The 12084-nt window shown below is 39.8% G+C and overlaps 1 protein-coding gene across 1 annotated transcript; it reads right to left on the reverse strand.

The window, feature by feature from the left end:
• Nucleotides 1-7338: 7338 nt before the first annotated feature.
• Nucleotides 7339-10612, reverse strand: evx2 (even-skipped homeobox 2). Its single transcript, XM_035174972.2, has 3 exons — nucleotides 10216-10612; nucleotides 9467-9693; nucleotides 7339-8940 (listed from the first exon to the last, which is right to left on the reverse strand). Exons 1-3 carry the CDS (start codon nucleotides 10610-10612, stop codon nucleotides 8320-8322), a joined length of 1245 nt encoding a protein of 414 aa, XP_035030863.2. The 3' UTR covers nucleotides 7339-8319.
• Nucleotides 10613-12084: the final 1472 nt, after the last annotated feature.

The following is a 12084-nucleotide window of genomic DNA, read 5'->3' on the forward strand; positions in this document are numbered from 1 at the left end:
TTGTTGTCAGTGCTTGACCGACAGCTGCAGCTATAGTGGGCTGAGCCATAAAAAAATGATGTCAGTCTGTATCGTTTATTGTCACGATAAATGTCACATTATTATTTTAAAATATGATTTCGGCTCCTGAGTGAAGTTTGTGGTTTTAAACTCTTATCAGCTGATAATGAAAACAAAACATTTTAAGAATCTAAGGTAGATCAGTTATGTTATGTCTCCTCACTGGGCTCACACATAAGCATTATATTGATATATAGTGAACCTTTGTTATATTGCTATTGATGAAAATTGTATTGCGATAATTATTAATTATTATTTTGTTGCACAGCCCTAATAGCAATTTTGTGTCTGTTACTTTCAGGAATCCACATGTTCCTTTGCACAAATCGAGGGAAGAATCTTCTTTTTATTGGTTGGATTAATTTCATCTTCATTGACAGCTTGGTTTCCTTGATGAGGACAAGAGGGTCCACCACTTTCACATCAACTTCAACACCAGGGGGCGTCACCGAAGAGTTGACATCAAGGAAGGACAATGGGCTGATGCGGATACGAATGCAACCAAGTCTGGAATGGCAGCACAATGTGAGTACACAAAAACAACGCAACAGCTGAACTAGTCAACAAACGTTTCTCATTCCTAATTCTCTTGCGAGCTTTGCTGAGAAATGCAGCCTTTGTAGTGTGTTTTCGGGTTGTTGTTGCTTTTACACAATCTTAATCAATTGGTGAATTCCCGAAATAGGATTCAGTGTGTTCCTGTAATTAGTGTGGTGTTAATATATATTTTCTTAAACCAGAACCTCTTCATTGAACTATAGTGAACTATACACTATAGCATATAACTATATACGCTATAGTGAGTTCAATGTGTGTGATGGCTTTGTTGCATTGATTCCACAAAATGTTTGAAACATTCCTGTGAGATTCTTCTCCATGTGGACATGTTTGCACCACCTCATTTCTGCAGATTTGTCATCTGCACATTCATGTTACAAATCTCCTGCTGCACCACATCCCAATCGTTTTCTACTGGATTCAGATCTGGTGGCTGGAGCAGTTACTGACGTTCACTGAACTCATTGTCATGTTCATGTAAACATTCATGGTGTATTATCATGCTGAAGCCACTACAAGATGGTTAACATAAAGGGATTCACATGGTCAATAATAATACTCAGATAGGCGGTGGCATCCAAATCATGATTGATTAGTAACAAGGGGCTCAAACTGTGCAAAACCTTCTTCACATCACTAAACCAGCAGCAGTAGCCAAACTATGACTCCATTATCTGCAGCCTCAGACAAAATCCAGATTCATCAGACCAGGCTACGTTCTCCTAGTCCTCAACTTGTCGAGTGTTGTTGTTGTTCTTGGCTTGACTCAAGCTTGACATGGTCTTCTACTGTTGGAGCGTGTTCACCTCAAGGTTCGACATGTTGTGCATTCTGAGAAGCTTTTCTGCTCACCACAGTTATAAAGAGTGGCTATCTAAGTAACTGTAAAGCCTTTCTGTCTTTCCAAACCAGTCTAGCCATTCTCCCCTGACCTCTCTCATGGCAACATGGCGTTGAGTAACATGACAGTTACAGTGACTGTTGTGTGTAAAAGTCTCAGATAAGCAGTTTCAGAAATACTCAAACCAACCAGTCGGACACCAACAATCATGCTCTAATCAAAGTCACTGAGATCACACTTCTTCCCTATTCTGATGTTTATTGTGAACATTAACTGAAGCCCCGACATGTGGCTACAGGATTTTATGCATCAAAATGTTGCCTTGTGATTGGCTGATTAACAACCAGATGTAAAGGACAGTAAAACAAATTTCCGTTGAAGGTAACTCCACAGGTAACATGATTAGGAAACAGGGGGAGCAAAGGCTAATATGGACTAAATTGTTGTTTTTTTAGAGCAACAACATGATCTGGTAATCTACTGAGAGTTCTTTGAGCTTGTGAGTGATCAAACCTGTGCTTTTAGTGTTTGTGAATATCTGTTGTGTGTTGGTCAACACTGAGTTTATGGTTGAGCATGATTCCAGGTTACATAAAACTCTACTTGTGGGGCATCTGGTAGCGATTATGGCGAATGCATAAAGCGACTCTGCCCCTGGTTTGCATGTGGCTGGGGACCTTTGTTGCATGTATTACCTCTTTTTCTCTCCCCATATTTCCTGTCTGTGTACTATAAACTATAATGATACAGTTTACAATGAGATTGCCATCCTATAAAGTCAGTTTTATACACCAAAATCACCATAACTGTTTGTAATGTGTATTGTGGGCAATGTTTTGAATTGATTATTGACTTTTTACCTCCATTTTCCAATTAATTCTGATTTTCATTTCATTATTCCAATGATTTCCTCTATAAACTTTCTGAATACATTTTCTTTAAAGTCACATTTTATGGTATAACGACTTTAGTGTAAAACAACATACGATGATGTGCCATGAACTCACGCCTAGGTTCAGGGCAGTGCAGTGTCTGTTGGGGATCTGAATATTTACCTTGGTGGTAATGTTAAGTCAATATCAAGATCTGAACCATTGTAAATTGGGCCTTGGTGTATTCATGTTCCATCTATTTTCACTGAAAAAAATAAAAAACACAATATGGTGCCTATATGATGCTACAATGTGTGATTCTGATGGTCATCAAATCTGTTTTAAGTGGCAAAAAATATGATCACTTTGAAAACCGATGAAGTTTAGATTTGCAAGTAAATCAGGATTATTGTGCTCATTTTCAGTGTGATCATACATGAAGTAATTTCATTTAATTTTTAACTTTATTTAATGCCAAATTAACCAACGTTTCAACTTTCAAAACTGTGCGAATCCCAAAACAAAGATCTCTTATTTGTTGACATTTCAAAAACCCTATGAATCCACAGCCATAGTGGCTCTGAGCGTGTCCTAAATGAAAACCTGGGGATGTTTAGCAGGTATGATGTTTACAATGTTCACCATTATTCTTCTGTGTCAACATCTGAACATTTGCCATTTTTTACGCAAAAGACAAAGTACTGAGGCTGATGGAATATCTATATTAGATATTATTGGATGTTGGATATTGGATATTGGATATTAGTATTTTCGATGACGGTGCTAGAGAAACAGTTCAAGGATCAACAGTCATTATCCTTGTGTTGAGATATTTAAGTGCTGGACCAGTGGATAAACTCATATTGCAATCAACAATGTGATTGATATATCGTTAAGAATAAAACTTTTTTTGTCAAAATCGCGTTGACCACAGTATCCATGCCATGAAGATCAGATGGACATTGTGTTTAGTCATATGTTTACCAGAGAAGCTTTTACACATTTGGAAAACTCGCCATCCGAATCCATTTACAGCAACTGGCATTCATTCATTCTGAATTTGCTGTGAAGGAGTCAACAACCCTTTTTTTTTTACACTTTTTGAATCCTTCTAAATTAGGAATAAATGTTATACTAAAATATTTAATTGGGGTATAGGGTCATCCCTCTGAAAGTGTACTTTGTTTGATCTCTATCCACCACCATCAGCCATTGAGACTACAGCATGATAGAAATTAGTTGTTTTTTTACTTTGCTATTGACCAGTATGGGGTGAATCTGTGCCTATGATACTGACTGGTTTCATGAAACTCTTGATATTGATGTGATTTAAAAATACAACTTTTCAACAGATTTATATTTTGGTTATTTTGGTCCAGAGTTTCTACAGTGAATCTGTGTGAATGACGAAGCTGAAACAAAGTTACCATACAGGATTTAAATATATATTGTATAATATATAAATGTAAAGGTCAGAGGCTTTCCACTCCCACCTCAAAAGCACTTTTACAATGACATTATTAGTATGAATGTTTTATTCTATTTCTAAAGAAAAGGTCCTAGTGTTTTTATTTTTACATAGTCCTTAAATAATCCAAAGTATCACTACATTTCATATCAATCTATAATATGAAATAAGAACCCAGACTCATTAAAAGAAATTGCACCAGAGACCTATTGACTGCAACTAATAGAGCCGCAGAATTGAAAATTATTGAAAAAAGATGTATACTGCTGTATGCTTTCTCACAAAAAGTGCTGAAAAAGTACAGATTTAAAACCAGATCAATATGATGTTCACGTTATGATGGATTTTTTTTTAAATCTGTATTTTTTGTATGAAGCACGTAATAGTATGTAGTTGATTTAACACACTGGCTTGGGAATTGTAATGACACACGTACTGACCTTTCTGTGTTAAGTAAATTTTGTATATTTTAATGTACATGTAAAAGGTCTTTGTTTGACACAATTTCGGTTAATTCATTAATTTCCGGTGTTTCTTTTGGAAACGAGTGACTTTTAAAATTCCCTACATATGATTTGAAACATATATAATATCAAAGAGTTTATAATGAAGGTGTCCCAGGCTGTGTTAAGAGGAATATGAATTTATAGTGCCACCTTAACCACATCCACAGCTAAGGACCACTGGAAGAATGAATCTTTAAGCCAATAAAAGCAATTTCCAAAGATAATTGAGAACACGTTTCAATACATATGCATGAAAAAAGGATTTTCCATGCCACCGACTCGTATGCTCATGTAATTGATTGAGGGGATGACCCGTTCTATTAAATGTTATTTGAGAACCATCAAAACGCGCAAAACTGCAAATTGCCCAGCTTGTATGTGAATTAATACCCCATTCATCATCATTATGAGTTGATAAGTTAATTTAACCATTTCATTCTGTCTTAATGAGCTATAGTTGAATTAATGTCATGTAATATATGAAAGTAACATTTGAACGGAGGCAATGATTTGAGACAAACCGAGCAGAGACTACTTTAGAAGCATAATGGTGGCATAAATCTCATCAGGCTGCAGCTGATGTTCGCTCGCTGGCTTTTAACATTTTGGTAGAAATATGTTACCTGAAATGGAATTTATTTTTTTTTAAACTCTGAAAGGTGTCTGGAGTGAAAGCTGGTGGGGTTTTTTTGGGGTGAATTTTGATTGATGGAGTCAATGTCTGGGTGGAACAGCTGGTAGGCCAGTTGTAAACACTGTGCTGCTGCATCAGATTCAGATGTGAGGACGAGCTGCTTTAAGCCGTGTTGTGGCACAGTCTCACATTTGTGGAATCGGGTCAAAACCGTTCATAGTGACAAAAGAAACCAGGCTTTTTATCTGGTTTTAGTCCCAAACATGCTTGTTTCGTGCAGTTGGCTCACTGGGCCTGTCAGTCCCTCGTCTGCCGCTGGGTTGACATGCGTTTGACCATCCGGGTGTTGTGCTGCCTCCGAGTTCCACCTTAAATGCGTTTTGGCCCCGCTTGCTCCCTGTAGTTTAGGGTTTTTTGTCCTCCCGCAGCAGCTGTCACCCCGCATTACTCGCAGTCAGCTAAATGAAACATTATTCTAAACATATGCATCGTAATCAGTCCGGTCACACTTACAAGAACACGCGTTAATAAGGCAATCAATCACTCTGGAACAAGCAAGTTGTTCTGTAACAGCTCATAAACAGTGTGTAATGAAGAATTGGAGGTTAGCGTGACACAGCGCTGATCAGATAATCAATGTCAAAGATGCGATGAATGTCAGTAAATGTAGTTTTCATGTCGTTTCTATAAAATCCTCAATTTACAACAAGCAGTTCAATTACCCTGAAAATACAGTCAATTAAATAGGGGTGATTGGACAGTAGGGGCAGGATCATCGATCTTTGCATTTCTATCTCGCTGGTGGACATTTAATTTGGTTTTTCTATTAGCACCGAAATAAAGAAAATATAAAATGTATTAAACAACCCAAAGATTTATTTTCTTGTCAAAAACCATTCAGCGAAGGTGACAGACAGTCCTCTGCATTATGATGAATTCTTTTTTCAGTCGTGCACATTGGATACAAAACTAATCGTGTTATTGTGGGCAGTGTTTTTCTGGCCTCTGTCTTCTCCCTTTTACACCTCCATCTATCTCGGCGCCTTTGTTGTATGGGTTGCAGCCCTCACTTTAGTAAAGAGCAAGGAAACATGGTGATATATCACGCCCATATTTGCTGCCCTAATCCTATTTCTATAATGGGGACGTTCAAAAAAGCAACTTATCTTAAAGTCCCTCGGGGCCATTCTGGTGGAGGCTATATTTTAACCAAGTGCAATTAACGACAGTATCAGCTTGTATCATTTAGAGGTAATGTAAAAATAATGGTAAATTATAGGGCCGGAATGACCCGTGATGGCAGGCCTCATATTCCCTGTAGTTTTCCACATATTTGTAATTAATGTTAGACACAGTGTTTTCTATAGAAATGGTGCCATTGCACTAAATAAGCCTATAAGGTGTTTTCAGTGTCATTGTAAAAATAAATTATCTCCATATACTTAGATTAATATATATGCTTAGATAAAGAGAATATTTATAGTTAGATAAATAAATAAATATGCTAAATAAATATATAAACTTATACTTGAAATACTAAATCTCATTACCAGTAATGTAAACAAACGAAAATGTGTAAACATTTTTTTTATTTTCCAAGAACAAACACGATCAATAAATAACATGATTTACATTTCATATTGCACATTTTTTTTCAAGTTAAAATATTTAAATTCATACAGTCATTGATATTTTAAATACAGAGATATAGAGTTATAACAGAGACTCGAGGGACAAAAGGTCAATACTGTTTTTCGCCATTTAATTTCAGTGCTCGTCCATCAGCCCTTTCGCCAAAAGCCTCTTTGAGTGGACAGTGAAGAAGAAATGTTCTCCCTCTCCATCAGTCAGTCAGTCAGAATTTTTCTTTCTTTTTTTTTTTTGTTGCACGAAATTCAGATCATGAATTTTGGAAATATTGGTGTTTTACAGGCCAATTTGTAGGCTACTAGCGTGTACATCCAGTGTTTTAACATTTAAAAACATTCAGCAAGTCACACAAAATAAATAAATAATAACAACAAAAGAATTGTCCAAAACTCAAACAGAAAAAAAATAGCCTACCATCCACAGCTCGTGAAGCTTTTCCAGGGCGATCAATAACTCAGCTAAACCAGTAGTAGGACTATCCATGATTTTCTTTTTTTGCAAAATATTTTTTGTCACGATTTACAGTTCACATGTTTTATAATCAACATATCGGTGATGTCCCAACAGGAACGAATAAAGTAGCACATGGCCATGTTTTTTTTTTTTTACAGGCACAGACAGAGTATTTGATCTGAACTCAGTCCCGTCACCCTGCTGAGTGAGCAGCTCCAGGATCACACACCAATATGAAAACACTGGGTTTTGATATAATGAGCCCCAATGTAGATAAGGAGGGCAGTGAGGTATTTCACATGATCTGCAGACGAATTGTGAGTGGCCCCCTTTTTTTCCTCTGCAGGCTGCTTGTGTGTATATATAATATATTTCTTACGCCTTCCATGTGTCAGATATTATCTTTTTATGCAGTGCATTGTGTGTACCAGGACTGTCGCCTTGCTCCGGGTCTTTTGTATGTCTAATGACTTCCCTCCGCGGGTTGTTAGCACTTGACAGCGGGTCTCAGAACGAGCAACTTTCTTACAGTCACGTATTCAAAGGAGCTCCATCTAGGTACATGATTGGCAATTTTTGTCATGATCCTCTCATTATTAACATAAAAATTGACACGGAAGACGCGCTGCAGAATTATATGCACCTCTCCGGCTGATTAGGGCTGTCCCCACAGAGCAGGGGCTGGGGTGGTGGAGAAGCTATGGCTGCCAAAAAAATCACAGTCTATTAGGCCTATAGTGAAGGAAGAGATGGTGATGCTGGGCAGAGGAGCAGGGACCCTCTGCTATCTAAATTTAGATGGCATAATTAGCCCACGTTTGTGTGTTCAAACCAGAGGATTTGTTCACGTTGGATATTTGAGCTGCAGGAATATGTGGATGTGACCCAGTCTTAGTGTTTGTTCTAATAATTTGTGGGAATTGTAGAAATAAATGCATCCAGTTGAAATCTTGATCGAGGCATGGTCGCAGGATGAGTACACTGATATTTCCCCCAAATAAGTTTCCAGCACAGTCCATAAAAAAAGTGGTTTACTGGCACAAACACAGGAGCTTTAATAGAAAAGTCTTTTCATGAGCTGCTAAAAATTCACTGCTTAGCTTTTCATGTTATAAAGAGTTTTTGGAACTTGAGTCAGACTTTTTAGAAATGAATCTTCACGTGTGCGTTTACAGTGCTGTCAAAGAAAGGAATGCTTTACCCAGGTGTGACATTTAAAGTAGGCCTATCCCCTAAGAGCAGAAATAAGAAACGGACGCGTGAGGGTGCGTGATGAGTTATCTGTTAAGTGACGTTTCTTCTCGTTGGTCTGGTGACGGGACTGACGTCTTGCTGAGGACTGCGGCGGAATACGGCAAAAATCCACTCTCGGATCGTGGCACCGAGGCTGTGCAGGCAAAGTCAGCGCTGGCGCTCCTGGCGCCCAGCGCGCTCGCCGCCGCCTGGCTGCTGTGGCAGCTCAGGCACGAGCAGGGCCCCGCGGCCGACGGGGCGCAGACCGCCGCCGCAGCCGCCGCGGCCGCCGCAGCCGCAGACGCCGCCGCCGAGCTGTTCAGGCCTGCGGGTGACTGGTAGAGTCCCGGGTGCCTGAAGCTGCACAGGAGCTCCGGCCTCGAGTAAGGGTGGGAGAGTGCCCGGAAGGTGTCGAGGGGCCGGATGGAGGTGGCGAAAGGTGACGCCGCCGCGCTGGAGGCTGCGGCGGCGGCTGCTGCTGCTGCGCTGACACCGACGTGCGGGTAGTAGTGTAGAGGCATGTGCGAGTGGAAAGGGTACGGTAGGCTCCCTGTAGCTGCGGCGTGCGTCATCATGTAAGTGTAGAAGCTGGGGTCTGCTGGATGAGGCCAGGACATCGCCAGGCGTTGCCTCTTATCCTTCATCCGCCTGTTCTGGAACCACACCTGCACACACAGTCAAAACAAGGCCCATATTGAAGCTGCCATGTTGTTTCCAGCCTCTAAATTTAGACCTGAGGAGCGGTTCAGCGTCCGTTCATGCAAAACACACACTCATCCCTGCACTGGTACTAAACACTCCTTATAAACACTCTTATCATTGTGCGTAAAAATGATCCGCCCTCACATGCTGCTGGGGTTGCAATCTAACTATCGAATCCAGTCAGTAAAATATTTCACATTTTGCAGTTAATAATTTATTTTAAATAACAAGCATGGGCTATTAATTAAATGCAGCCCAACATTTGAATTGATCACCATGCAATGGAGCGAGCAAAATATAAAAACATTATTTGTTGCACAAGATAAAATCATAAAATCACACTGCACCATTAATAATCTTCACTAAAATTGAGAGTTAAGAGTGTTATTATTTTTCAAGTAACTTTTTTTTTTTACACCTGCACCATTCATTTCCCTGCACATGCACACGCCAGGCTACACGTTGCACAGGAATAATGGAGATTCATACCTTTATAGTGGTTTCGGGCAGATTTAGCGCCGCGGCCAGTTCACACCTCCTCGGTCTCGACACGTAATTTTCTCGGTAAAACTCCTTCTCCAGTCGCCCGATCTGCTCCCTGGTGAAAGCGGTGCGGTACCTCCTGACCTGGTCGCTGTTTGAGTTGTTGGACCCGTTACCGTTCATGTTCTGGAGGGAGTTCGAGCTGGATGAGCCGGAATTACTGTCTGAAAACCCTAAAAATAGAAACGATAACAGAAATATTTTTATTGATAATTTTCAAATAAAATGGGCCACTTGTGTGTCGGCCTAGAGTTTATTTCAAAGCTTAATACGAATACAACGAATGCAACTATTTTAAAATGTTGTTTAAAAAAGTTGAGACTAACATTTGTATTCATAATAATTTTGTCTAATAATAATGGTAGTAGTAGCAATAATTATTATTTGTCTACAAATAATAATGATGATAGTAGTTATAACATATGTGTCTAATAATAATAATAATAAAAGTAATGGTAGTAGTAATAATAGTTGTTGCCTTGCAGGTATAATTACCACTGAAAAATAATTAAGCTTCAGGTGGTTAGAATCAGTAGTGGTATAAAAATGATGATAATAATTATTATTTAGCTTTATTTCTGTCTTTAGTTGTGACAATGATAGTATTACAATAATGATAATAATAATATTATTATCCGCAGCATTCAAATACAATAAAAAAAATCTAATAAATCGGAATAAAATGAGGTGTGTACCTTTGTTGTTTTCCTTGTGCTGGCTCGGGGAGCGGTGCGAAGGGCATCCCACCTCCACATCACTGTTGACGTCTGATTCTTGCGAAACTTCGGAGTAAAGGCTCATTTTCTTGCGGCTCTCCGACGACGAAATCTCCGCCGAGGAGCTGTTCTCGCTGCCGTGGTGCGTCCCGTACAGGCTGTCGATCTCAAACTTGCCTTTCCCCGGGATGTCCCCGAGATTTCCATGCAGGGAAGCCGAAGTTATTCTCGGGCTCAGCCGTCCGCCGTGCTGGGAGTTTTCCAGGGCCTCCAGCACCGAGTTCCCCGGCGCGTCTGCGAGCCTCTTCCCCGCAGCGACGGGACTGTGTAGCCCTCTCTCCATCAATATCATCTCTTTTCTTATCCTCTCCATCATTAAGCTGTGCAGGACGAGGAGGAAGAGAGAGGGGGAACGGAAAACACACACACACACACACACTCACGCACAACGCACGCACTCTTGTCCAGGGGGCTGGAGCACCAATGAGTTGTGTCGGAGCTAAATCCGCATGCAACTGCAGCAACTGTCTCTAAATAACTGTCTCTAAAGCTTTTTTATAAGCAAGACGCCGAAAAATGAAAGAATCTGAATGCAGCCGACGAGCTCAGGACGAGGCGAGCATCCTCCCCGCCTGCAGCGAAATGTCATTCATCAAAAAAAAAAAGTGCTCGCTGCTGTTTCGTTGTTAAAATGCTCGGCTGACGTTGCTCCAATGATCATTTATTGTAACAGGTTTATAAGCAAATAAATAGGAGAGGGCTGTCACTTGATGATGGAGGCGGCCTTCGGTCAGACGAATAATATCCAAGTGGAGAAGGAGGAGAGGAGTGAGGAGCGAGGTGCGCGTCCCTGCGCTGATCTGACTCTGTCTCTCTCTGCTCCTGGGTTTGGCCTCTTGGGTGAAATTGACAGTCTGATTAATAAAATGAGCGCTGCAACATTTCCCTCTTCATTTAGGAATATTATCATGCTTTGATTCTCTATTGTTTCCCCTCCTCTCTCTCTCGCTCTCTCTCTCTCTGCGCCCTCCCCCTCTCTAATCTTCCCCTCTTTTATTTATTTATTCCTCTTTTGTCTTTTTATTTCGTATTGTTTTTACCAGTTACGCCATTAACGCACATTAACGTGCAAGTTTGTGATAAAACATTAAAAGTGAAAATATTTCTTGAGATTTTAGGACCATGTTGGTTTTCTTGTGTGCAGTTTATATTCTTTCTTTTTTTTTGCATTATTCGTCAAATGCACATTTTGATGTGGTGATAATGCGACCATTATTACACATCTCCACACGACAGCACACAGTTGTTCTATTTGGAATGCATATAGAAAAAGGTAATCTTTTAAACTAACTAAAACATACAAATACTCTTTTTACATTTAATCCTTATTTTATTTTCATTTCTTTTTCGTGTTTCACCTTTTTTCGTTTGGCTCTTGATTTAAACGAATGAAGCTACTCACATTTAACATCTTATATTCTCACATGGTACATTTATTATTTATTTTTTAGATTATTACTACTTAATATTTCCCCTGAGTCATTAACCCTCTGTTAGCTGCGTGGTAATGTTTGTATTTATCGGAAATGACTGGTACATGTTTATGCAGCCTGTTAATTCTAACGGAGGCTCCTATATGTAAAGACATCACAGACCTGCATGGACTCCTGGTTTCTCCATGTGAGGAGACGGTGCCTGCAGATCATCCTCTTGCACGTCCTCTGGCGCCTCCTGCAGGATTTTAATGGTAATTGCAGTCATTGATGGTGGCTGTTGAATGGGTGTGGGCCTCACCTGATGTCCTGACCTGAACACTGGGTACATGAACACGGAAATAAAATAGATTAA

This window comes from Hippoglossus stenolepis, chromosome 13 (assembly GCF_022539355.2).
Source record: "Hippoglossus stenolepis isolate QCI-W04-F060 chromosome 13, HSTE1.2, whole genome shotgun sequence".
In the NCBI taxonomy this organism is placed as follows: domain Eukaryota; kingdom Metazoa; phylum Chordata; class Actinopteri; order Pleuronectiformes; family Pleuronectidae; genus Hippoglossus; species Hippoglossus stenolepis.

Bases quoted from the DNA above. Each gene is read 5' to 3' on its own strand.
- evx2 (XM_035174972.2), bottom strand. From the start codon at position 10,612: ATGATGGAGAGGATAAGAAAAGAGATGATATTGATGGAGAGAGGGCTA. The intron at 9,694-10,215 runs GTACACACCTCA...TTCTATTTTTAG, and splicing joins GCACAAGGAAAACAACAAAG to GGTTTTCAGACAGTAATTCC. The intron at 8,941-9,466 runs GTATGAATCTCC...CTGTGTGTGCAG, and splicing joins TGCCCGAAACCACTATAAAG to GTGTGGTTCCAGAACAGGCG.